Here is a 27,120-nt window from a genome sequence, read left to right as displayed (position 1 = left end):
GCCAGCCAACGAGAGCATACAGGTCGCAGTGGTGGGTAGTATATGGGGCTTTGGTGACAAAACGGATGGCACTGTGATAGACTGCATCCAATTTGTTGAGTAGAGTGTTGGAGGCTATTTTGTAAATGACATCACCGAAGTCAAGGATCGGTAGGATGGTCAGTTTTACGAGGGTATGTTTGGCAGCATGAGTGAAGGATGCTTTGTTGAGAAATAGGAAGCCGATTCTAGATTTAATATTGGATTGGAGATGTTTAATGTGAGTCTGGAAGGAGAGTTTACAGTCTAACCAGACAGCTATGTATTTGTAGTTGTCCACATATTCTAAGTCAGAACCGTCCAGAGTAGTGATGCTGGACGGGCGGGCAGGTGCGGGCAGCGATCGGTTGAAGAGCATGCATTTAGTTTTACTTGCATTTAAGAGCAATTGGAGGCCACGGAAGGAGAGTTGTATGGCATTGAAGCTCATCTGGAGGTTAGTTAACAGTGTCCAACGACGGGCCAGAGGTATACAGAATGGTGTCGTCTGCGTAGAGGTGGATGAAAGAATCACCAGCAGCGAGAGCGACATCATTGATGTATACAGAGAAGAGAGTCGGCCCGAGAATTGAACCCTGTGGCACCCCCATAGAGACTGCCAGAGGTCCGGACAACAGGCCCTTCGATTTGACATACTGAACTCTATCGGAGAAGTAGTTGGTGAACCAAGCGAGGCAATCATTTGAGAAACCAAGGGTGTTGAGTCTGCCAATAAGAATGTTGTGATTGACAGAGTCGAAAGCCTTAAACAGGTCGATGAATATGGCTGCACAGTAATGTCTCTTATCGATGGCGGTTATGATATCATTTAGGACCTTGAGCGTGCCTGAGGTGCACCCATGACCAGCTCTGAAACCAGATTGCATAGCGGAGAAGGTACAGTGAGATTCGAAATGGTCGGTAATCTGTTTGTTAACTTGGCTTTCAAAGACCTTAGAAAGTGTAGAATAGATATAGGTCTGTAGCAGTTTGGGTCTAGTGTCTCCCCCTTTGAAGAGGGGGATGAACGCGGCAGCTTTCCAATCTATGGGAATCTCAGACGATACGAAAGAGAGGTTGAACAGGCTAGTAATAGGGGTTGCAACAATTTCGGCAGATAATTTTAGAAAGAGAGGGTCCAGATTGTCTAGCCCGGCTGATTTGTAGGGGTCCAGATTCTGCAGCTCTTTCAGAACATCAGCTATCTGGATTTGGGTGAAGGAGAAGTGGGGGAGGTTTGGGCGAGTTGCTGTGGGGAGCGCAGGGCTGTTGACCTGGGGTAGGGGTAGCCAGGTGGAAAGCTTGGCAGCCGTAGAAAAATGCTTATTGAAATTCTCAATTATTGTGGATTTATCGGTGGTAACAGTGTTTCCTAGCCTCAGTGCAGTGGGCAGCTGGGAGGAGGTGCTCTTATTCTCTATGGACTTTACAGTGTCCCAGAACTTTTTTGAGTTTGTACTACAGGATGCAAATTTCTGTTTGAAAAAGCTAGCCTTAGCTTTCCTAACTGACTGTGTATATTGGTTCCTAACTTCCCTGAAGAGTTGCATATCACGGAGGCTATTCGATGCTAATGCAGAACGCCACAGGATGTTTTGTGCTGGTCAAGGGCAGTCAGGTCTGGGGTGAACCAAGGGCTATATCTGTTCCTGGTTCTACATTTTTTGAACGGAGCATGCTTATTTAAGATGGTGAGGAAAGCACTTTTAAAGAATAACCAGGCATCCTCTACTGACGGGATGAGGTCAATGTCATTCCAGGATACCCCGGCCAGGTCGATTAGAAAGGCCTGTTCGCTGAAGTGTTTTAGGGAGCGTTTGACAGTGATGAGGGGTGGTTGTTTGACCGCGGACCCATTACGGATGCAGGCAATGAGGCAGTGATCACTGATATCTTGGTTGAAAACAGCAGAGGTGTTTTTGGGGGGCGAGTTAGTTAGGACGATATCTATGAGGGTGCCCGTGTTTACGGATTTGGGGTTGTACCTGGTAGGTTCATTGATAATTTGTGTGAGATTGAGGGCATCAAGCTTAGATTGTAGGATGGCTGGGGTGTTAAGCATGTCCCAGTTTAGGTCACCTAGCAGCACAAGCTCAGAAGATAGATGGGGGGCAATCAATTCACATATTGTGGCCAGGGCACAGCTTGGGGCAGAGAGTGGTCTATAGGAAGCGGCAATGGTGAGAGACTTGTTTCTGGAAAGGTGAATTTTTAGAAGTAGAAGCTCGAATTGTTTTGGTACAGACCTGGATAGTAGGATAGAACTCTGCAGGCTATCTCTGCAGTAGATTGCAACACCGCCCCCTTTGGCAGTTCTATCTGGGCGGAAAATTTTATAGTCAGGGATGGAAATTTCAGGGGTTTTGTTGGTTTTCCTAAGCCAGGATTCAGACACGGCTAAGACATCCAGGTTGGCAGAGTGTGTTAAGCAGTGAATAAAGCAAACTTAGGGAGTAGGCTTCTAATGTTAACATGCATAAAACCAAGGCTTTTACGGTTACAGAAGTCAACAAATGAGAGCACCTGGGGAGTAGGAGTGGAGCTAGGCACTGCAGGTCCTGATTTAACCTCTACATCACCAGAGGAACAGAGGAGAAGTAGGATAAGGGTATGGCTAAAGGCTATAAGAACTGCCCGTCTAGAACGTTCGGAACAGAGAGTAAAGGGAGCAGGTTTCTGGGCACGATAGCATACATTCAAGGCATAATGTACAGACAAAGGTATGGTAGGAAGAGAGTACATTGAAGGTAAACCTAGGCATTGAGTAATGGTGAGAGAGATATAGTCTCTAGAGATGTTTAAACCAGGTGATGTCATCACATATGTGGGAGGTGGCACAACATGGTTGGTTAAGGCGTATTTAGCAGGGCTAGAGGCTCTACAGTGAAATAAGACAGTAATCACTAACCAGGACAGTAATGGACAAGGCATATTGATATTCGGGAGAGGCATGCGTAGCCAAGTGATCGTATGGGTCCAGTGAGTGGTTGGGCTGGCTGGGGACACGGCGATTCAGACAGTTAGCAGGCCGGAGCTAGCAAGCTAGCAGTTAGCAGGCCGGGGCTAGCAAGCTAGCATAAGGGCCTTAGAGGGACGTTGCGATGGGGGAAAGTCTGTTTTTGCCTCCTCGTGCGGTGACGTCGATAGACCAGTCGTGGAATTAGTAGGGTTCCAAGCATTAGATGGGTCCAAGTCCAATTTGTAAAATGGGTATGGTGGTCCAAGAAACTGGCCGATGGATCAGCTAACAGTCCAATATGCTATAGATAGCTAGCAGGCCGCGGTTAGCAGAATGGGCCTTCAGGGGATGTCGTGCCTGAGGGGCCTGTTGGGATCCTCGGGCAGATTATGTCGGTATTCCACTCGTGAAGGATCGGCGTGGTTCCGTGCCCAGTACCGGCAGGAGCAGGGGTCCGGATATTGTAGCCGAGGAGTGAGCTTCAGGAGTAGCCCAGGAGCCCTAGCCGGGAGATGGGTCTAGCATGGGCTAGTTCCAGGCTAGTTGGTGCTTGCTCCGGGACGGAAGCGTTGGCCAGGAGTAGTCAACCCGGGTTGCGGTTAGCTAGCTGCGATTATCCAGATGAAAAGGTTCAGAGTTTGCTGTAGGAATCCGGGGATATGGAGAGAAAAATAGGTCCGGTATGCTCTGGTTTGAAACGCATTGTACGAACTGGCGAGAACTTTCCGAGCTAAAGGTTAGCTGATGACCGCAAGCTGTGGTTAGCTGACTGATAGCTGATAGCTGGTAGCTAGTTAGCTAGCTAGCTTCAGTTGAGGTATTCCAGTTCGGAGGTAAATAGAAAGGAGAGTATTTTGATGTTGAGGTATATTAAAAAGAATGCGAAGGAAAAGATATAGAAAGATGTATACATGGGACAAGACAAGACAAAGACAAAGACGTCTGACTGCTACGCCATCTTGGATTTGACAGGATGGGCCTTTTACTCTCCAGTCGACCACACATCATTATGACTGCCCTAGTAATGGGCCTTCTACTCTCCAGCCTACCACACATCATTATGACTGCCCTAGTAATGGGCCTTCTACTCTCCAGCCTACCACACATCATTATGACTGCCCTAGTAATGGGCCTTCTACTCTCCAGTCTACCACACATCATTATGACTGCCCTAGTAATGGGCCTTCTACTCTCCAGCCTACCACACATCATTATGACTGTCCTAGTAATGGGCCTTCTACTCTCCAGTCTACTACACATCATTGTGATGCCTTTGGGCTGCATTGGCTGTTGTTTATCTATTCTAACCATACATTTATGTTCATTCATATTCAGATAGATAAAGTCGCTAGTATATGAGCTAGTAAACTCCCTAGAAAGGCCAAAACCTAGGAAGAAACCTAGAGAGGAACCAGGCTATGAGGGGTGGCCAGTCCTCTTCTGGCTGTGCCGGGTAGAGATTATAACAGAACATGGCCAAGATGTTCAAATGTTCATAAATGACCAGCATGGTCAAATAATAATAATCACAGTAGTTGTCGAGGGTGCAACAAGTCAGAACCTCAGGAGGAAATGTCAGATCATTGAGAGTATCTCTACCGCTCCTGCTGTCTCTAGAGAGTTGAAAACAGCAGGTCTGGGACAGGTAGCACGTCCGGTGAACAGGTCAGGGTTCCATAGCCGCAGGCAGAACAGTTGAAACTGGAGCAGCAGCACGGCCAGGTGGACTGGGGACAGCAAGGAGTCATCATGCCAGATAGTCCTGAGGCATGGTCCTAGGGCTCAGGTCTGCCGAGAGAGAGAAAGAAAGAGAGAATTAGAGAGAGCATACTTAAATTCACACAGGACACCGGATAAGACAGGATAAATACTCCAGATATAACAGACTGACCCTAGCCCCCCGACACAAAAACTACTGCAGCATAAATACTGGAGGCTGAGACAGGAGGGGTCAGGAGACACTGTGGCCGCATCCGATGATACCCCCGGACAGGGCCAAACAGGCAGGATATAACCCCACCCACTTTGCCAAAGCACAGCCCCCACACCACTAGAGGGATACCTTCAACCACCAACTTACCATCCTGAGACAAGGACGAGTATAGCCCACAAAGATCTCTGCCACGGCACAACCCAAGGGGGGGGGGCGCCAATCGTCCACATGGCTGGCTGCGTTTTGCTACCACCGGAAACTTCTGGAAGATTGCTCATTATTTTGTTTTTCTGAGGACCCAGAAAACGGAGGAAGTGGGAGAACCTATGCAAGTAAGTAAATATATTTTGAAAATGATCAAAAACGTTGTAGCTGTTATTAGGTAGATAGCTTGCTACAGGAACTTTGTGTGCAGGCTAACTCAAATGAGCTGCTAATGTAATGTTCGTTAGCTATTAGATAACTTTACATAATGTATAGCTGACCAAGTGAATTAAATATCACCAGCTAGCTAACTTCATTTTAGCTAATTAGTTATCTTGATGTATTTATCATTGTAACTCCAAATGCATTTGTATCTAGGTAGCTAGCTAACAGCAATGGAAGAGGGTGAAAGGTTTAGCTAACATTAGCACTTTCAGCTGTCAGAGTTGGGGGGGTGAGTAGGCTACTCTGGATAGGGCAGGCACCTTTGTAGGAGGACATTGTGGAAATATTCTCCAGTTCCAGTCCCTTGTGAGAAAAACTGAGGACAGAGCGATATAGCAACATAATATTCAGTGCTGTCTAATTTGAGTATCATGCAGTTTCTTTGTGATGTTTTCTGTCAGCAGATGAAGAGGTCCCGGTGAATGTCCCAAGAGAATAAGTGTAAATCCTTATGGATTAACCATGGATTATGTATTCCTAACTATGTTAGCAAATTTTATAAACAAAAATACAGTTTAAAAGTCACACAATGTATAAACCTATTACAAGTGGAGCAGGCCGACCCTGCTGGGTGTGCAGCGTTCTGTTCAAGCCCAGCACTAACACACCTGATTCAATGTATCAAACCTAATTAGTTAATAATCAAGTGTGCTCACCCAGTAGATCAGGGATCAGTGGAGCGAGGTTGGACACCAACGGTATTGACTTTTTTAAAAACCTGAAATTATGTTTTCGTAATAATAGCCTACTTGTTACAAAAATGTCTAACCTTTACATATGAGTTAGCTTACTTGTACACGTTGAAATGAATTTGTTGATGCTTTGAAGTGAAGTGTTTTAAATGTGTTTTCTTTGTTACCTTAACTATTATTCAAGATGAACTAGTGTTGATGAATCACAGATCACAATCCTGCAATAGAGGGGAAGGGAATCTGTTTCCAATTTGTCTGTGTTTGTGTTGCATTATTTGATTGTCACAATTTTTTCATGATATCCATGTGAACTCATTTTGCAGCTGATAATGGCATGTAATCCAATACAGTCATAGTTCTACAGCAGGGGTTCCCAACTCCGGTCCTTGAGTACCCCCAATAAATCAAATCAAATGTTATGTCACATACACATGTTTAGCAGATGTTATTTCGGGTGTAGCGAAATGCTTGTGGTGTAGCGAAATGCTTGTGGTGTAGCGAAATGCTTGTGGTGTAGCGAAATGCTTGTGGTGTAGCGAAATGCTTGTGGTGTAGCGAAATGCTTGTGCAACTGTACACATTGCAAAATGCAACAGTACACATTTTAGTTGTAGCCCCTTACAAACATACCTGATTCAACTTATTTAGGGCCTGATGATTAGTTTACAAGTTGAATTCGGACAAAGGTGTGTTTGTCCGGGTCTACAATAAAACCGGGGGTACTCGAGGACCGAAGTTAGGAACCACCGTATGATGGCATTAGCCTTATTGGCATTTGCAATGCACCCCTTGACATTGTGCATCTGAAGCAGAGAAAAGCTTAAAGCACACATTGTTTACATATTGTTCAGCTATATGTTCTCCAAACAATAAACGATACCAGTAGACAATGTATATGAGGCTAATCATTGTACTTGATTTTGTACATGCCTTGCGCTGACATTTAAATTGTTTATCACAAATCCAACCCTTGTAATCTAGGTGGTGAAGTGTCTGGAAGCAGGAGATGGGGTCCTTAGCTTAAAACACACAACTACTACTAACAAGTTCAATGCCAGGTACTTTTCTCCCAGAAGGTCTGAGTAGCACATGGAGGTGCCATTGTGATAATGAAGATGGTTTGCCTAAGTAGACTACCACAACAATGACATTGTATATGCTCAATGTGTTTAAATTATTAAAAAAAGAGAATAGTTGGGCTATAAGAAATGCTTTTTATTCAATAGGGCAAGGCAAAGCAGAGATTACGCAATACTTTTAATTTCACCCATACAACAATATAGCCTAATATTAAAGAACAATGTGTTTACAATAGCCTTTTACACATTCCAAATGTCATTTCATATACACTGCTCAAAAAAATAAAGGGAACACTTAAACAACACAATGTAACTCCAAGTCAATCACACTTCTGTGAAATCAAACTGTCCACTTAGGAAGCAACACTGATTGACAATACATTTCACATGCTGTTGTGCAAATGGAATAGACAACAGGTGGAAATTATAGGCAATTAGCAAGACACCCCCAATAAAGGAGTGGTTCTGCAGGTGGTGACCACAGACCACTTCTCAGTTCCTATGCTTCCTGGCTGATGTTTTGGTCACTTTTGAATGCTGGCGGTGCTTTCACTCTAGTGGTAGCATGAGACGGAGTCTACAACCCACACAAGTGGCTCAGGTAGTGCAGCTCATCCAGGATGGCACATCAATGCGAGCTGTGGCAAGAAGGTTTGCTGTGTCTGTCAGCCTAGTGTCCAGAGCATGGAGGCGCTACCAGGAGACAGGCCAGTACATCAGGAGACGTGGAGGAGGCCGTAGGAGGGCAACAACCCAGCAGCAGGACCGCTACCTCTGCCTTTGTGCAAGGAGGAGCAGGAGGAGCACTGTCAGAGCCCTGCAAAATGACCTCCAGCAGGCCACAAATGTGCATGTGTCTGCTCAAACGGTCAGAAACAGACTCCATGAGGGTGGTATGAGGGCCCGACATCCACAGGTGGGGGTTGTGCTTACAGCCCAACACCGTGCAGGACGTTTGGCATTTGCCAGAGAACACCAAGATTGGCAAATTCGCCACTGGCGCCCTGTGCTCTTCACAGATGAAAGCAGGTTCACCCTGAGCACATGTGACAGACGTGAAAGAGTCTGGAGACGCTGTGGAGAACGTTCTGCTGCCTGCAACATCCTCCAGCATGACCGGTTTGGCGGTGGGTCAGTCATGGTGTGGGGTGGCATTTCTTTGGGGGGCCGCACAGCCCTCCATGTGCTTGCCAGAGGTAGCCTGACTGCCATTAGGTACCGAGATGAGATCCTCAGACCCCTTGTGAGACCATATGCTGGTGCGGTTGGCCCTGGGTTCCTCCTAATGCAAGACAATGCTAGACCTCACGTGGCTGGAGTGTGTCAGCAGTTCCTGCAAGAGGAAGGCATTGATGCTATGGACTGGCCCGCCCGTTCCCCAGACCTGAATCCAATTGAGCACATCTGGGACATCATGTCTCGCTCCATCCACCAACGCCACGTTGCACCACAGACTGTCCAGGAGTTGGCGGATGCTTTAGTCCAGGTCTGGGAGGAGATCCCTCAGGAGACCATCCGCCACCTCATCAGGAGCATGCCCAGGCGTTGTAGGGAGGTCATACAGGCACGTGGAGGCCACACACACTACTGAGCCTCATTTTGACTTGTTTTAAGGACATTACATCAAAGTTGGATCAGTCTGTAGTGTGGTTTTCCACTTTAATTTTGAGTGTGACTCCAAATCCAGACCTCCATGGGTTGATAAATTTGATTTCCATTGATCATTTTTGTGTGATTTTGTTGTCAGCACATTCAACTATGTAAAGAAAAATGTATTTAATAAGAATATTTCATTCATTCAGATCTAGGATGTGTTATTTTAGTGTTCCCTTTATTTTTTTGAGCAGTGTATTTAAATGGTTTAAGGGGGCACTTTTGTCATGGCAACAAGGGAAAGATGCTCTCTACTCAATTGGCACAACAGATTCATTCAGATTGACCCAACCACAGCATCTGACAACCATCTCGTATAACTGACGGATGACTCCTGTCATATCTGGAAAAGGACTAAGTAGTGGAAGTAGAAACTGATGCTGCTGGAGCATTACTCATCTTCAAAGTGGGTGCCTTGATTAGAGATCGACCGATTAATCGGCATGGCCGATTTCAAGTTCTCATAAAAATCGGTAATCGGCCTGTTTTGACGTCGATTGTGGCCGATTACATTGCAATCCACAAGGAGACTGCGTGGCAGGCTGACCACCTGTTATGCGAGTGCAGCATCAAAAGGACCTTGTGGCTGCAAGGTCATTATGGGTCACTGCGTGTAGATTGATGAGGGGGAAAAAATATTTAATCTATTTCATAATAAGGCTGTAACAAAATGTGGAAAAAGTCAAGGGGTCTGAATACTTTCCGAATGCATTGTATGTTAGCTAGTGTAACAGTATAACTTTAAACCGTCCCCTCGCCCCGACACGGGCGCGAACCAGGGACCCTCTGCATACATCAACAACTGACACCCACGAAGCGTCGTTACCCATCGCTCCACAAAAGCCGCGGCCCTTGCAGAGCAAGGGGCAACACTACTTGTAGGTTTCAGAGCAAGTGACGTAACTGATTGAAACGCTAGTAGCGCGTACCCGCTAACTAGCTAGCCATTTCACATCCGTTACACTCACCCCCCTTTCAACCTCCTCCTTTTCCGCAGCAACCAGTGATCCGGGTCACGGCACCAATGTAACAGTATAACTTTAAACCGTCCCCTCGCCCCGACACGGGCGCGAACCAGGGACCCTCTGCATACATCAACAACTGACACCCACGACACGTCGTTACCCATCGCTCCACAAAAGCCGCGGCCCTTGCAGAGCAAGGGGCAACACTACTTGTAGGTTTCAGAGCAAGTGACGTAACTGATTGAAACGCTAGTAGCGCGTACCCGCTAACTAGCTAGCCATTTCACATCCGTTACACTAGTATGGCTAGCATATGAACTAGTTTGTGAGCTCATCCCTCTTCTATGTAATGAAAGCACAAGTGGCAGCGCTGTATCATGAATACACTCACAGGTAAATGGTGTTGTTTTGCCTGACGCGATAGCTGCCTCAGAACACTGCCTCACATGCCTTGTTGCTTTTACAACAAAACAACAATGATGAATTAAATATTTTCATTTACATTTCATTTTAATGAGTCAATTCATACAATGTCATTCTTCCACCAGAAGGTATAGTCCAGACAAAAATCTGGTTGTTAGTAAAACATTGTTTCCGAGGTCAGACAGAGGCTTATATTAAGCCCCGCTGTACCAAACTAAATGCTAGGCTTATATTAACCCCTGCTGTACCAAACTAAATGCTAGGCTTATATTAACCCCCGCTGTACCAAACTAAATGCTAGGTTTATATTAACCCCTGCTGTACCAAACTAAATGCTGGGCTTAAATTAACCCCTGCTGTACCAAACTAAATGCTAGGCTTATATTAACCCCCGCTGTACCAAACTAAATGCCAGGCAAGGGGAATAATGTTCGCGATATATACAAGAGATGATTGGGACAGCAACATGAACATGATATTATGATGGAGGCGCAGTGATAATTGTCAGTTGGAACTGTTAGCAGGCATAGGCCTGTCTGTGACGGCCAATACAGAACGGCAATATTTATGAACATTTAAGTCATAGCCACAGCTATCATCTTTAATCATTATACTAATTACCATGCAATCCATTCCTGAGACCTTTTAAGCTGGTCTCCATGGGAACGAGACACCCGGGTGCCTGCCCTTTGTGTGTATGTATGTGCCTGAGTTTGTCTGCGATGCCCTAGCTAGCGTCCGAGAGAAGATTAACATTCCCCCTACAATACCATCTCAAACATTCCTGTTGTGATTACTCTGGTCGCATACAGGGGAAAAGATTTGTCTCTCCAGACAGAGATTAAACATCAATATGACTGATATGAAGGACCGCTATTATCCTGTTATCTACTCTGATGTCAGACAGGACTAGGGTCAAAACAGTGGCGCTACCATAGAATTAGGAATTAGAATTGAATAGGATCTCTATGGGTGTTACTGTGGAGCAGATTGCAGTGTCATAATAACCACATATCAGATATTACAGAGTGGAGACAGGGACTATGTCCCATTTAGAGAAGCACCCTGCAGTGTCCGGCAGGTCTATGTAATATATATGGCTATATTTGAGTGTGTTGGCACGTGTTGCCATAGCCATGCCGTCCACCGAAACGTGTCTTTGTCGTGCTACTGATCCAGTTTCTGCTGTTCTGCCTTCGGTTATGGAGCCCTGACATGTTCACTGGTCGTGCTACCTTGTCCCGGACCTGCTGTCTCGAACCTCTGAATGCTTGGCGGCTATGAAAAGTCAGCTGACATTTACTCCTGAGGTGCTGACCTGTTGCACCATCTATATCCACTGTGATTATTTTTTGACCCTGCTGGTCATCTATGAACGTTTGAACATCTTGAAGAACGATTTGGCCTTAATGGCAATGTACTCTTATAATCTCCACCCGGCACAGCCAGAAGAGGACTGGGGACCCCTAGGTTCCTGCCTTTTTCCTAGCCACCGTACTTCTACATCTGCATTGTTGCTGTTCTGGGTTTTAGGCTGGGTATATGTATAAGCACTTTGTGACATCTGCGGATGTAAAAAGGGCTTTATAAATGTTATTGATTGAATGAAAGTTGAAAAACATTCTATATCCACACACACACACACACACATTCTCCGGATGGTCCTCACCCATGGCCCCCCCACAGATCAAACAGGAAGAGTAATGATGAAAATATTCATCATGATAACTTGTAGCTATATAGCGTATGTACAGTAGGGTAAGTTGAGCCATTACATTCAGCAACACTCCATCAAGGGATATATAGAATTATTTATAACATAGACATCTACATATATTTCAGGATGTATTTCAGGAAAAATCTGAATTCATGTAAACATTGCAGTTTTGAAAACATAGCTTGTCCAAAAAAAGTGGTCTCTTGGCACAACTTACCTGGGAAAGGGGTAAGTTGAGTCATGGAACAGGGTAAGTTAAGCCGCCTTTCTGTACTGAATGAAATATTATCACTACATTTTTAAAACCATGACTATCTTCATTACCCAAACACAATTCAACACCATTTTTGGTCTTTTAATAATTTTAAGCATTTTTTAAAACCTAACAAACACTTTTTTTAAAACGTTTAACATAGGCCAGGCCCTGTTGTTACCTCATATTCCAGTGATAATGCCTTCAATTACGCATTTTGACTATATTAGCCCACACAGCTACAAGGATGTACGTTCATGCTAGGTTTAGGACCTCATATTGAAGCTTATGGAGACCCCAACTGATTGTTCTATATATATACACAATCTTAAAATTATCTACTTTGGTTTAGACACAACTTCTAACACAATCAATAAATTTGACTTGGTGGAAAGAAAATTGGACCTACTGTAATTTACCACTTTTTCCATGTGGTTTCTTCCTTCAGACTCCAGGAAAGGATGACCTCTTCCTAAACATTTGGTCAAATGATACATTTTGTGTATGGTTTCCTAGAAACAAGGGTGGCTCAACTTACCCCACTTTCCCTTACTGTGGTGTGTACGGTCTGCGTGGAGATGGGATTTATAGGCTATTTAATCCCACCGTTATGCAACAACTCAATCGCCAGGAGAAAAGGAATGGGAAAAGATGTATGTGTTTCCTGTAGAAGAGCTCCTAATCATGTGTGATTCTTTCTGGATCTGCAGCAGTATGGTGGCTCACCAGATCCAAAATACCTTTTGTGAAATAATGTTTGTTTACAATGACATTGGGGTTTATAGTGAGTTCATTTAAATGACATCCCCCCCAACTAGTGCACACATTTTGACAATCTGCATGAGGAATAGGGTAGTCCACTACATTTATATCAGGTCATTTATTTTATTTAACCTTTATTTAACTTGGCAAGTCAGTTAAGAACAAATTCTTATTTACAATGACGGCCTACCGGGGAACAGTGGGTTAACTGCCTTGTTCAGGGGCAGAACAACAGATTTTTTTACCTTGTAGCTCAGGGATTCAATCCAGCAACCTTTCGGTTACTGGCCCAACGCTCTAACCACAAGGCTACCTGCCGCCCCCAAGGTCAACAGTAGTGCACAAGGGAATAGGGTGTGATTTGGGACTGTATTTCTATAGTCTAAGGTGATGGTCATTGTTGATGTGCTTGTCCTGTCAGGTGGGGGACGTTGTCATGGCGAGTGAAGACGAGACGTTCCCCTGTGACCTCATCCTGCTCTCATCCAGCCGCGATGACGGAACCTGCTACGTCACCACCACCAGCCTGGATGGCGAGTCCAGCCACAAGGTAAACACACACAGACACACACTGCACCATTCTCCCAGCACGCTCTCTGATCAAACATGACTTTTCGTGACTCATCTCACTCTCTCTCTCTCACTCTCTCTCTCACTCTCTCTCTTTCTCACTCTCTCTCTCTCTGTCTCTCTCTGTCTCTCTCTCTCTCTCTCTCTCTCTCTGTATCAGACCTACTATGCTGTACCAGACACCATGGCCTTTAAGACAGAGCAGGAGGTGGACTCTCTACATGCGACTATTGAATGTGAACAACCACAGCCTGATCTCTACAAGTGAGTGACACATGTTTAACACAGAATCATTATGATTGACCTGTTCGTTTGTTGAAAATGGCATCACTTTTTTTTTTTTTCTCATACAGATTTGTGGGGCGCATCAATATTTATAAGGAAAGTGAAGATCCCATAGCCAGGTAAGACCAACATTCCCATCTCTCATTCCTAAAATGTCTTTGTCTGTGTCAAACTTTTCATCCTTCATTTGTTCCTCCTCTTTTTTCAGACCCCTGGGAGCTGAGAACCTTCTCCTCAGAGGAGCCACCCTGAAGAACACAGAACACATTTATGGTAACACACACACACACACACACACACACACACACACACACACACACACACACACACACACACACACACACACACACACACACACACACACACACACACACACACTGTGTCTGTAGTGATGGTAACCTCTGGTTGTTGTCCCCACAGCTGTAGCCATCTACACGGGCATGGACACCAAGATGACGCTGAACTACCAGTCCAAATCCCAGAAACGCTCCGCTGTAGAAAAGTAAGATCAAATCAAAGTTTATTGGTCACATACAAAGATTTGCAGGTGTTATAGCAGGTGCAGCTAAATGTTTATGTTACTAGCTCCTAACAATGCAGTAGAATGTCTCATAAATACTATACAAATACACAAATAATCCTGAATCTATAAATGACAGAATGAGTCCAATTAACAATCCAAGGGTAGATACAGTATATTAGAGTGAGCATGTGTCAGAATATAGAATTTAAGTGTGTGCTGTGTGTAGACAAGATCATTTGGAAGGAAAGTGGTATGTACAGTAGTAGGTAGATCTATTCCCGTAGTAGGTAGATCTATTCCAGTAGTAGGTAGATCTATTCCAGTAGTAGGTAAATCTATTCCAGTAGTAGGGAGATCTATTCCAGGAGTAGGTAGATCTATTCCAGTAGTAGGTAGATCTATTCCAGTAGTAGGGAGATCAATTCCAGTAGTAGGGAGATCTATTCCCGTAGTAGGGAGATCTATTCCAGTAGTAGGGAGATCTATTCCAGTAGTAGGCAGATCTATTCCAGGAGTAGGTAGATCTATTAAAGTAATAGGTAGATCTATTCCAGTAGTAGGTAGATCTATACCTCCCTCCCCACTGTGTCTGATTTGCTTTAGTTAGGGTAGAACTATATGTCTGATGAAGGATAGCAGGAGTTGGAATAGCAGAATGATAGTAGGAGTTGGAATAGCAGAATGATAGTAGGAGTTGGAATAGCAGAATGATAGTAGGAGTTGGAATAGCAGAATGATAGTAGGAGTTGGAATAGCAGAATGATAGTAGGAGTTGGAATAGCAGAATGATGGTAGGAGTTGGAATAGCAGAATGATGGTAGGAGTTGGAACAGCAGAATGATGGTAGGAGTTGGAATAGCAGAATGATAGTAGGAGTTGGAATAGCAGAATGATAGTAGGAGTTGGAATAGCAGAATGATAGTAGGAGTTGGAATAGCAGAATGATGGTAGGAGTTGGAACAGCAGAATGATGGTAGGAGTTGGAACAGCAGAATGATAGTAGGAGTTGGAATAGCAGAATGATAGTAGGAGTTGGAATAGCAGAATGATGGTAGGAGTTGGAACAGCAGAATGATAGTAGGAGTTGGAATAGCAGAATGATGGTAGGAGTTGGAATAGCAGAATGATGGTAGGAGTTGGAATAGCAGAATGATGGTAGGAGTTGGAACAGCAGAATGATGGTAGGAGTTGGAACAGCAGAATGATAGTAGGAGTTGGAATAGCAGAATGATGGTAGGAGTTGGAACAGCAGAATGATGGTAGGAGTTGGAACAGCAGAATGATGGTAGGAGTTGGAATAGCAGAATGATGGTAGGAGTTGGAACAGCAGAATGATGGTAGGAGTTGGAACAGCAGAATGATGGTAGGAGTTGGAACAGCAGAATGATGGTAGGAGTTGGAACAGCAGAATGATGGTAGGAGTTGGAATAGCAGAATGATAGTAGGAGTTGGAATAGCAGAATGATGGTAGGAGTTGGAACAGCAGAATGATGGTAGGATGTTTAATCACCAATCCAACCCACAGAGTACCTAAACATGCAAGAAATAGTGCATAAGGAGAAGGCACTAGTGTACTGTAGTGTAGTGTGATGTACTGTAGTGTACTGTATTGTACTGAATGGCTCCCCCACAGACAGTTTGATTTTGGAAAACAATCTATTGAATATATTAGACCAGCTGGCTCCTTTCTCAACCTGCTGCTCTTGCTGTTATTACATAATGGCTGCATCATTCTTTGATTTCATTCAGGCTGTGTGTGTGTGTGTGTGTGTGTGTGTGTGTGTGTGTGTGTGTGTGTGTGTGTGTGTGTGTGTGTGTGTGTGTGTGTGTGTGTGTGTGTGTGTGTGTGTGTGTGTGTGTGTGTGTGTGTGTGTGTGTGTGTGTGTGTGTGTGTAACTCTATTGACAATCCTTTTACATCCAGTTCTGCCGAATCAATCTGCATTTAGCTCATCTAAACTTCTTCTAACTCCCCCCTTCCCTCTCTTGCCCTCTCTCGCCCTCCCTCTCTCTCGCCCTCCCTCTCTCTCGCCCTCCCTCTCTCTCTGCCCTCCCTCTCTCTCTCCCCTCCCTCTCTCTCTCCCCTCCCTCTCTCTCTCCCCTCCCTCTCTCTCCCCTCCCTCTCTCTCTCCCCTCCCTCTCTCTCTCCCCTCCCTCTCTCTCTGCCCTCCCTCTCTCTCCCCTCCCTCTCTCTCTCCCCTCCCTCTCTCTCTCCCCTCCCTCTCTCTCGCCCTCCCTCTCTCCCCCTCCCTCTCTCTCCCCTCTCTCTCTCTCGCCCTACCTCTCTCTCTCGCCCTACCTCTCTCTCCCCCTCCATCTCTCTCTCGCTACCTCTCTCTGCCCCCTCCATCTCTCTCTCCCTCCCTCCCTCTCTCTCTCTCTCTCTCTCTCTCGCTCTCTCTCTCTCTCTCTCTCTCTCTCTCTCTCTCCCCCTCCATCTCTCTCTCCTTAACTCCCTCTCTCACCCCCCTCCACCCCGCTCCCCCTCCACCCCGCTCCTCCTCCATCTCTCCCTCCATCTCTCTCTCCCCCTCCCTCTCTCTCCCCCTCCATCTCTCTCTCCAACTCTCCCTCTCTCTCCCCCTCCATCTCTCTCTCCCTCTCTCTTTCCCCATCCATCTCTCTTTCCCTACCGCTCTCTGCCCCCTCATCTCTCTCTCCCTCCATCTCTCTCCCCCCTCCATCTCTCTCCCTCCCTCTCTCTCCCCCTTCCATCTCTCTCTCCCTACCGCTCTCTGCCCCCTCATCTCTCTCTCCCTCCTCCATCTCTCTCTCCCTCCATCTCCCTCCCTCCCTCACTCTCTCTCTCTCCCCATCCATCTCTCTCTCCCTACATATCTCTCTCCACCCTCCATATCTCTCTCTCCTTAACTCCCTCTCTCTCCCCCCTCCACCCCGCTCCCCCTCCACCCCGCTCCTCGTCCATCTCGCTCTCCCTCCCTCTCTCTCCCCCCTCCACCTCTCTCTCCCTCCCTCTCCCCCCTCCATCTCTCTTTCCCTACCTCTCTCTTCCCCTCCATCTCTCTCTCCCTCCATCTCTCTCCCCTCTCCATCTCTCTCCCTCCCTCTCTCTCCCCCTTCCATCTCTCTTTCCCTCCCTCTCTCTCCCCCTTCCATCTCTCTCTCTCCCCCTTCCATCTCTCTTTCCCTCCCTCTCTCTCCCCCTTCCATCTCTCTCTCTCCCCCTCCATCTCTCTCTCTCCCTCCATCTCTCTCTCCCTAACACTCTCTGCCCCCTTATCTCTCTCTCCCTCCCTCTCTCCCTCGCTCTCCCTCCCTCCCTCTCCCCATCTCTCTCTTCACTCCCTCTCTCACTCCCTAACTCTCTCTCCCCCTCCATCTCTCTCCCCCTCTCTCTCTTACCTCTCTTTCTCCCCCTCCATCTCTCTTCCCCTCTCTTTCTTACCTCTCTCCCCCTCCATCTCTCTCCCTCCCTCTCTCTCTCCCTCCCTCTCCCCCCTCCATCTCTCTCTCCCTAACCCCCTCTCTCACCCTAACCCCCTCCCTCCATCTCTCTCTCCCTAACTCCCTCTCTCTCCCCCCTCCATCTCTTTCTCCCTCTCTCTCTCTCTCCCACTCCATCTCTCTCTCCCCTCCATCTCTCTCTCCCCCCCCTCTCTCTCTCCCTCCCCCCCCTCTCTCTCTCTCCCCCTCCCTCTCTCTCCCCCCTCCATCTCTCTCTCCCCTCCATCTCTCTCTCCCTCTCCCCCCTCCATCTCTCTCTCCCCCCTCCATCTCTCTCCCCCCTCCATCTCTCTCTCCCCTCCATCTCTCTCTCCCCTCCATCTCTCTCTCCCCTCCATCTCTCTCTCCCCTCCATCTCTCTCTCTCCCCTCCATCTCTCTCTCTCTCCCCTCCATCTCTCTCTCTCCCCTCCATCTCTCTCTCTCCCCTCCATCTCTCTCTCTCCCCTCCATCTCTCTCTCTCCCCTCCCTCTCTCTCTCTCCCCTCCATCTCTCTCTCTCCCCTCCATCTCTCTCTCTCCCCTCCATCTCTCTCTCCCTCTCCCCCCTCCATCTCTCTCTCCCTCTCCCCCCTCCATCTCTCTCTCACCCCTCCATCTCTCTCACCCCTCATCTCTCTCTCCCTCTCCCCCCTCCATCTCTCTCTCCCCTCCATCTCTCTCTCTCCCCTCCATCTCTCTCTCTCCCCTCCATCTCTCTCTCTCCCCTCCATCTCTCTCCCCCCTCCATCTCTCTCTCCCCTCCATCTCTCTCTCCCTCTCTCCCCTCCATCTCTCTCTCCCTCTCCCCCCTCTCCCCCCTCCATCTCTCTCTCCCTCTCCCCCCTCTCCCCCCTCCATCTCTCTCTCCTCTCCATCTCTCTCTCCCCTCCATCTCTCTCTCTCCCCTCCCTCTCTCTCTCTCCCCTCCATCTCTCTCTCTCCCCCCCATCTCTCTCTCCCTCTCCCCCCTCCATCTCTCTCTCCCCTCCATCTCTCTCTCCCCTCCATCTCTCTCTCCCCTCCATCTCTCTCCCCCCTCCATCTCTCTCTCCCTCCCTCTCTCTCCCCCAGGTCTATGAACGCATTCCTCATAGTGTATCTGTGTATCCTGATCAGTAAAGCGGTCATTAACACGGTTCTGAAGTACGCGTGGCAGTGGTTTGCTGACCACGACCAACCCTGGTACAACCACAGGACCGAGATCGACAGAGAACGCCACGTGGTTAGTCCCGCAAGCAACTACACTACCCACAATGCATGTTGTCACAGTAAAACGATTCATCAGGTGTCTCCCAGCTTAACATTCACTGATTCTGATTAAGGCTGTTGTTCTCTCTCTCTAAATCTCCTCTCTATCTCCCTCATCCTCTCCTCTCTCTCTTAGGTGATCAGGGCGTTCACAGACTTCCTGGCCTTCATGGTGTTGTTTAACTACATCATTCCAGTCTCCATGTATGTTACCGTGGAGATGCAGAAGTTCCTGGGGTCTTACTTCATCGCCTGGGACAAGGATATGTACGATGATGAGCTGGGGGAGGGGGCTCAGGTCAACACATCAGACCTCAATGAAGAGCTGGGACAGGTACACACATATATACATATACTAGACTCACTCGTGTGTGTGCGCGCACACACACACACACACACACACACACATAGATACACTGCTCAAAAAAATAAAGGGAACACTTAAACAACACAATGTAACTCCAAGTCAATCCTACTTCTGTGAAATCAAACTGTCCACTTAGGAAGCAACACTGATTGACAATAAATTTCACATGCTGTTGTGCAAATGGAATAGAATAGACAAATAGACAAAAGGAATAGACAAAAGGAATAGACAAAAGGTGGAAATTATAGGCAATTAGCAAGACACCCCCAATAAAGGAGTGATTCTGCAGGTGGTGACCACAGACCACTTCTCAGTTCCTATGCTTCCTGGCTGATGTTTTGGTCACTTTTGAATGCTGGCAGTGCTTTCACTCTAGTGGTAGCATGAGACGGAGTCTACAACCCACACAAGTGGCTCAGGTAGTGCAGCTCATCCAGGATGGCACATCAATGCGAGCTGTGGCAAGAAGGTTTGCTGTGTCTGTCAGCGTAGTGTCCAGAGCATGGAGGCGCTACCAGGAGACAGGCCAGTACATCAGGAGACGTGGAGGAGGCCGTAGGTGGGCAACAACCCAGCAGCAGGACCGCTACCTCCGCCTTTGTGCAAGGAGGAGCACTGCCAGAGCCCTGCAAAATGACCTCCAGCAGGCCACAAATGTGCACAAAATGCTGGAGGTCATTTTGCAGGGCTCTGGCAGTGCTCCTCCTTGCACAAAGGCGGAGGTAGCGGTCCTGCTGCTGGGTTGTTGCCCTCCTACGGCCTCCTCCACGTCTCTTGATGTACTGGCCTGTCTCCTGGTAGCGCCTCCATGCTCTGGACACTACGCTTGACAGACACAGCAAACCTTCTTGCCACAGCTCGCATTGATGTGCCATCCTGGATGAGCTGCACTACCTGAGCCACTTGTGTGGGTTGTAGACTCCGTCTCATGCTACCACTAGAGTGAAAGCACCGCCAGCATTCAAAAGTGACCAAAACATCAGCCAGGAAGCATAGGAACTGAGAAGTGGTCTGTGGTCACCACCTGCAGAATCACTCCTTTATTGGGGGTGTCTTGCTAATTGCCTATAATTTCCACCTTATGTCTATTCCATTTGCACAACAGCATGTGAAATTTATTGTCAATCAGTGTTGCTTCCTAAGTGGACAGTTTGATTTCACAGAAGTGTGATTGACTTGGAGTTACATTGTGTTGTTTAAGTGTTCCCTTTATTTTTTTGAGCAGTGTATATAGATATAGATATACTAGACTCACTCATGTACACACACACACACACACACACACACACACACACACACACACACACACACACACACAAACATATATATACAGTTGAAGTTGGAAGTTTACATACACCTTAGCCAAATACATTTAAACTCCGTTTTCACAATTCCTGACATTTTATCCTAGTAAAAATTCCCTGTCTTAGGTCAGTTAGGATCACCACTTTATTTAAAAAATGTGAAATGTCAGAATAATAGTAGAGAATTATTTATTTAAGCTTTTATTTCTTTCATCACATTCCCAGTGGGTCAGAAGTTTACATACACTCAATTAGTATTTGGTTGCATTGCCTTTAAATTGTTTAACTTGGGTCAAACTTTTCAGGTAGCCTTCCACAAGCTTCCCACAATAAGTTGGGTGAAGTTTTGCCCATTCCTCCTGACAGAGCTGGTGTAACTGGGTCAGGTTTGCAGGCCTCCTTGCTCGCACACGCTTTTTTAGTTCTGCCCACACATTTTCTATAGGATTGAGGTCAGGGCTTTGTGATGGCCACTTCAATACCTTGACTTTGTTGTCCTTCAGCCATTTTGCCACAACTTTGGAAGTATGCTTGGGGTCATTGTCCATTTGGAAGACCCATTTGCGACCAAGCTTTAACTTCCTGACTGATGTCTTGAGATGTTGCTTCAATATATCCACATAACTTTCCTCATGATGCCATCTATTTTGTGAAGTCCCCCAGTCCCTCTTGCAGCAAAGCACCCCCACAACATGATGCTGCCACCCCCGTGCTTCACGGTTGGGATGGTGTTCTTCGGCTTGCAAGCCTCCCCCTTTTTCCTCCAAACATAACGATGGTCATTATGGCCAAACAGTTCTATTTTTGTTTCATCAGACCAGAGGACATGTCTCCAAAAAGTACCATATTTTTCCCCCATCTGCAGTTGCAAACCGTAGTCTTGCTTTTTTATGGCGGTTTTGGAGCAGTGGCTTCTTCTTTGCTGAGCGGCCTTTCAGGTTATGTCAATATAGGACTCGTTTTACTGTGGATATAGATACTTTTGTACCTGTTTCCTCCAGCATCTTCACAAGGTCTTTTTGCTGTTGTTCTGGGATTGATTTGCACTTTTCACACCTAAGTACGATCATCTCTAGGAGACAGAACGCGTCTCCTTCCTGAGCGGTATGACGGCTGCGTGGTCCCATGGTGTTCATACTTGTGTACTATTGTTTGTACAGATGAACTTGGTACCTTCAGGCGTTTAGAAATTGCTCCCAAGGAGGAACCAGACTTGTGGCGGTCTACAATTTATTTTTTGAGGTCTTGGCTGATTTCTTTTGATTTTCCCATGATGGTAGGCCTTGAAATGTATCCACAGGTACACCTCCAACTGACTCAAATTATGTCAATTAGCCTATCAGAAGCTTCTAAAGCCATGGTGTCATTTTCTGGAATTTTCCAAGCTGTTTAAAGGCACAGTCAACTTAGTGAATGTAAACATCTGACCCACTGGAATTGTGATACAGTGAATTATAAGTGAAATAATTTGTCTGTAAACATTTGTTGGAGAAATGACTTGTGTCATGCACAAAGTAGATGTCCTAACCCACTTGCCAAAACTATAGTTTGTTAACAAGAAATTTGTGGAGTGGATGAAAAACGAGTTTTAATGACTCCAACCTGTATGTAAACTTCCGACTTCAACTGTGTGTGTGTATGTATATATATATACAGTGGGGCAAAAAAGTATTTAGTCAGCCACCAATTGTGCAAGTTCTCCCACTTAAAAAGATGAGAGAGGCCTGTAATTTTCATCATAGGTACACTTCAACTATGACAGACAAAATGAGAAAAAAAAATCCAGAAAATCACATTGTAGGATTTTTTATGAATTTATTTGCAAATTATGGTGGAAAATAAGTATTTGGTCACCTACAAACAAGCAAGATTTCTGGCTCTCACAGACCTGTAACTTCTTCTTTAAGAGGCTCCTCTGTCCTCCACTCGTTACCTGTATTAATGGCACCTGTTTGAACTTGTTATCAGTATAAAAGACACCTGTCCACAACCTCAAACAGTCACACTCCAAACTCCACTATGGCCAAGACCAAAGAGCTGTCAAAGGACACCAGAAACAAAATTGTAGACCTGCACCAGGCTGGGAAGACTGAATCTGCAATAGGTAGGCAGCTTGGTTTGAAGAAATCAACTGTGGGAGCAATTATTAGGAAATGGAAGACATACAAGACCACTGATAATCTCCCTCGATCTGGGGCTCCACGCAAGATCTCACCCCGTGGGGTCAAAATGATCACAAGAACGGTGAGCAAAAATCTCAGAACCACACCGAGGGACCTAGTGAATGACCTGCAGAGAGCTGGGACCAAAGTAACAAAGCCTACCATCAGTAACACACTACGCCGCCAGGGACTCAAATCCTGCAGTGCCAGACGTGTCCCCCTGCTTAAGCCAGTACATGTCCAGGCCCGTCTGAAGTTTGCTAGAGAGCTTTTGGATGATCCAGAAGAAGATTGGGAGAATGTCATATGGTCAGATGAAACCAAAATATAACTTTTTGGTAAAAACTCAACTCGTCGTGTTTGGAGGACAAAGAATGCTGAGTTGCATCCAAAGAACACCATACCTACTGTGAAGCATGGGGGTGGAAACATCATGCTTTGGGGCTGTTTTTCTGCAAAGGGACCAGGACGACTGATCCGTGTAAAGGACAGAATGAATGCGGCCATGTATTGTGAGATTTTGAGTGAAAACCTCCTTCCATCAGCAAGGGCATTGAAGATGAAACGTGGCTGGGTCTTTCAGCATGACAATGATCCCAAACACACCGCCCGGGCAACGAAGGAGTGGCTTCGTAAGAAGCATTTCAAGGTCCTGGAGTGGCCTAGCCAGTCTCCAGATCTCAACCCCATAGAAAATCTTTGGAGGGAGTTGAAAGTCCGTGTTGCCCAGCAACAGCCCAAAAACATCACTGCTCTAGAGGAGATCTGCATGGAGGAATGGGCCAAAATACCAGCAACAGTGTGTGAAAACCTTGTGAAGACTTACAGAAAACGTTTGACCTCTGTCATTGCCAACAAAGGGTATATAACAAAGTATTGAGAAACTTTTGTTATTGACCAAATACTTATTTAACACCATAATTTGCAAATAAATTCATAAAAAATCCTACAATGTGATTTTCTGGATTTTTCCCCCTAATTTTTTTCTGTCATAGTTGAAGTGTACCTATGATGAAAATTACAGGCCTCTCTCATCTTTAAGTGGGAGAACTTGCACAATTGGTGGCTGACTAAATACTTTGTGGGGAGAACAAGTATTTGATACACTGCCGATTTTGCAGGTTTTCCTACCTACAAAGCATGTAGAGGTCTGTAATTTTTATCATAGGTACACTTCAACTGTGAGAGACGGAATCTAAAACAAAAATCCAGAAAATCACATTGTATGATTTTTAAGTAATTAATTTGTATTTTATTGCATGACATAAGTATTTGATACATCAGAAAATCAGAACTTAATATTTGGTACAGAAACCTTTGTTTGCAATAGAGATCATACGTTTCCTGTAGTTCTTGACCAGGTTTGCACACACTGCAGCAGGGATTTTGGCCCACTCCTCCATACAGACCTTCTCCAGATCCTTCAGGTTTCGGGGCTGTCGCTGGGCAATACGGACTTTCAGCTCCCTCCAAATATTTTCTATTGGGTTCAGGTCTGGAGACTGGCTAGGCCACTCCAGGACCTTGAGATGCTTCTTACGGAGCCACTCCTTAGTTGCCCTTGCTGTGTGTTTCGGGTCGTTGTCATGCTGGAAGACCCAGCCACGACCCATCTTCAATGCTCTTACTGAGGGAAGGAGGTTGTTGGCCAAGATCTCGCGATACATGGCCCCATCCATCCTCCCCTCAATACGGTGCAGTCGTGCTGTCCCCTTTGCAGAAAAGCATCCCCAAAGAATGATGTTTCCACCTCCATGCTTCACGGTTGGGATGGTGTTCTTGGGGTTGTACTCATCCTTCTTCTTCCTCCAAACACAGCGAGTGGAGTTTAGACCAAAAAGCTCTATTTTTGTCTCATCAGACCACATGACATTCTCCCATTCCTCCTCTGGATCATCCAGATGGTCATTGGAAAACTTCAGACGGGCCTGGACATGCGCTGGCTTGAGCAGGGGGACCTTGCGTGCGCTGCAGGATTTTAATCCATGGTGGCGTAGTGTGTTACTAATGGTTTTCTTTGAGACTGTGGTCCCAGCTCTCTTCAGGTCATTGACCAGGTCCTGACGTGTAGTTCTGGGCTGATCCCTCACCTTCCTCATGATCATTGATGCCCCACGAGGTGAGATCTTGCATGGAGCCCCAGACTGAGGGTGATTGACCGTCATCTTGAACTCCTTCCATTTTCTAATAATTGCGCCAACAGTTGTTGCCTTCTCACCAAGCTGCTTGCCTATTGTCCTGTAGCCCATCCCAGCCGTGTGCAGGTCTACAATTTTATCCCTGATGTCCTTACACAGCTCTCTGATCTTGGCCATTGTGGAGAGGTTTGAGTCTGTTTGATTGAGTGTGTGGACAGGTGTCTTTTATACAGGTAACGAGTTCAAACAGGTGCAGTTAATACAGGTAATGAGTGGAGAACAGGAGGGCTTCTTAAAGAAAAACTAACAGGTCTGTGAGAGCCGGAATTCTTACTGGTTGGTAGGTGATCAAATACTTATGTCATGCAATAAAATGCAAATTAATTACTTAAAAATCATACAATGTGATTTTCTAGATTTTTGTTTTAGATTCCATCTCTCACAGTTGAAGTTTACCTATGATAAAAATGACCGACCTCTACATGCTTTGTAAGTAGGAAAACCTGCAAAATCAGCAGTGTATCAAATACTTGTTCTCCCCACTGTATATAAATATATACTAGACTCACTCGTGTGCACACACACACATAGATATATATAGATATAGATATACTAGACTCACTTGTGTGTGTACACACACACACACACACACACACACACACACACACACACACACACACACACACACACACACACACACACACACACACACACGTATAATGTGCATATACAGCACAGACACTTATAATCAGCTGTTACATGTATGCTGGACACACATTCCAAAAACTGACCTCAGATCAGCATCTACCTGGTCTGTACAGGTGGAGTATGTGTTTACTGATAAGACGGGGACGTTGACAGAGAACAACATGGAGTTTATAGAGTGCTGTGTGGACGGACACGTCTATATCCCCCACGCCATCTGTAATGGACAGATCCTCAGTGCTGCTTCCAGCATAGACATGATCGACTCCTCACCTGGAGGAGACCACAGGGTAAGACCGAGAGAGTCTGTCTGTCTCTGTCTGTCTGTCTGTCTGTCTGGCGTGTGTCTGTCTGTCTGGCGTGTGTCTGTCTGTCTGCGTGTCTGTCTGTCTGCGTGTCTGTCTGTCTGCGTGTCTGTCTGTCTGTCTGTTTGTGTGTGTGTGTGTGTCTGTTTGTGTGTGTCTAACAGTGTATGTGTCTCTAGGAGCATGAGGAGCTGTTCTTCCGGGCTCTGTGTCTGTTTGTGTGTGTCTAACAGTGTATGTGTCTCAGGAGCATGAGGAGCTGTTCTTCCGGGCTCTGTGTCTGTGCCACACGGTGCAGGTGAAGGAGGAGGGGACAGTGGATAGCATCAAGAGAGGGATCCACCAGGGAAAACCCACCTCCTTCTACATATCATCTTCTCCTGATGAGGTGGCCCTGGTGGAGGGCGTGAAGAGGTAACACACACACTGAAGAAAACACACACACACTGAAGAACACACGCGCACACTGAAGGACACACGCGCACACTGAATAACACACACACACGCACACTGAAGGACACACACACGCACACTGAAGGACACACACACGCACACTGAAGGACACACACACACACACGCACACTGAAGGACACACACACGCACACTGAAGGACACACACGCGCACACTGAAGGACACGCACGCGCACACTGAAGGACACACACGCGCACACTGAAGGACACACACGCGCACACTGAAGGACACACACGCGCACACTGAAGGACACACACGCGCACACTGAAGGACACACACGCGCACACTGAAGGACACACACGCGCACACTGAAGGACACACACGCGCACACTGAAGGACACACACGCGCACACTGAAGGACACACACGCGCACACTGAAGGACACACACGCGCACACTGAAGGACACACGCGCACACTGAAGGACACACGCGCACACTGAAAGACACACGCGCACACTGAAGGACACACGCGAGCGCAGTGAAGGACACACGCGAGCGCAGTGAAGGACACACGCGAGCGCAGTGAAGGACACACGCGAGCGCAGTGAAGGACACACGCGAGCACAGTGAAGCACACACACGAGCACAGTGAAGGACACACACGAGCACAGTGAAGGACACACACACGCACAGTGAAGGACACACACACACACACACACACACACACACTGAAGAACACACACACACACACACTGAAGGACACACATACACTG

At 46.5% G+C, this 27,120-nt stretch overlaps 1 protein-coding gene across 4 annotated transcripts in view; it reads left to right on the top strand.

Moving 5' to 3' along the window:
• LOC120058356 (probable phospholipid-transporting ATPase IH) overlaps positions 1 to 27,120 on the top strand; it is a 95,419-nt gene that overhangs the window by 30,165 nt on the left and 38,134 nt on the right. For all 4 annotated transcript variants that reach the window (XM_039006962.1, XM_039006961.1, XM_039006960.1 and 1 more), the window contains exons 6-14: positions 13,305 to 13,433; positions 13,614 to 13,717; positions 13,807 to 13,857; positions 13,947 to 14,011; positions 14,159 to 14,240; positions 18,778 to 18,928; positions 19,091 to 19,288; positions 25,747 to 25,920; positions 26,183 to 26,349. In XM_039006962.1, the coding sequence (XP_038862890.1) occupies positions 13,305 to 13,433; positions 13,614 to 13,717; positions 13,807 to 13,857; positions 13,947 to 14,011; positions 14,159 to 14,240; positions 18,778 to 18,928; positions 19,091 to 19,288; positions 25,747 to 25,920; positions 26,183 to 26,349 (1,121 nt within the window). The remainder of the gene's footprint in view (positions 1 to 13,304; positions 13,434 to 13,613; positions 13,718 to 13,806; positions 13,858 to 13,946; positions 14,012 to 14,158; positions 14,241 to 18,777; positions 18,929 to 19,090; positions 19,289 to 25,746; positions 25,921 to 26,182; positions 26,350 to 27,120) is intronic.

The sequence above is a fragment of the Salvelinus namaycush genome, chromosome 13 (genome assembly GCF_016432855.1).
Source record: "Salvelinus namaycush isolate Seneca chromosome 13, SaNama_1.0, whole genome shotgun sequence".
NCBI classification, from domain to species: Eukaryota; Metazoa; Chordata; class Actinopteri; order Salmoniformes; family Salmonidae; genus Salvelinus; species Salvelinus namaycush.
Note: the sequence above shows the minus strand (reverse complement) of the source record. Positions and strands in the feature narration are given on the sequence as shown.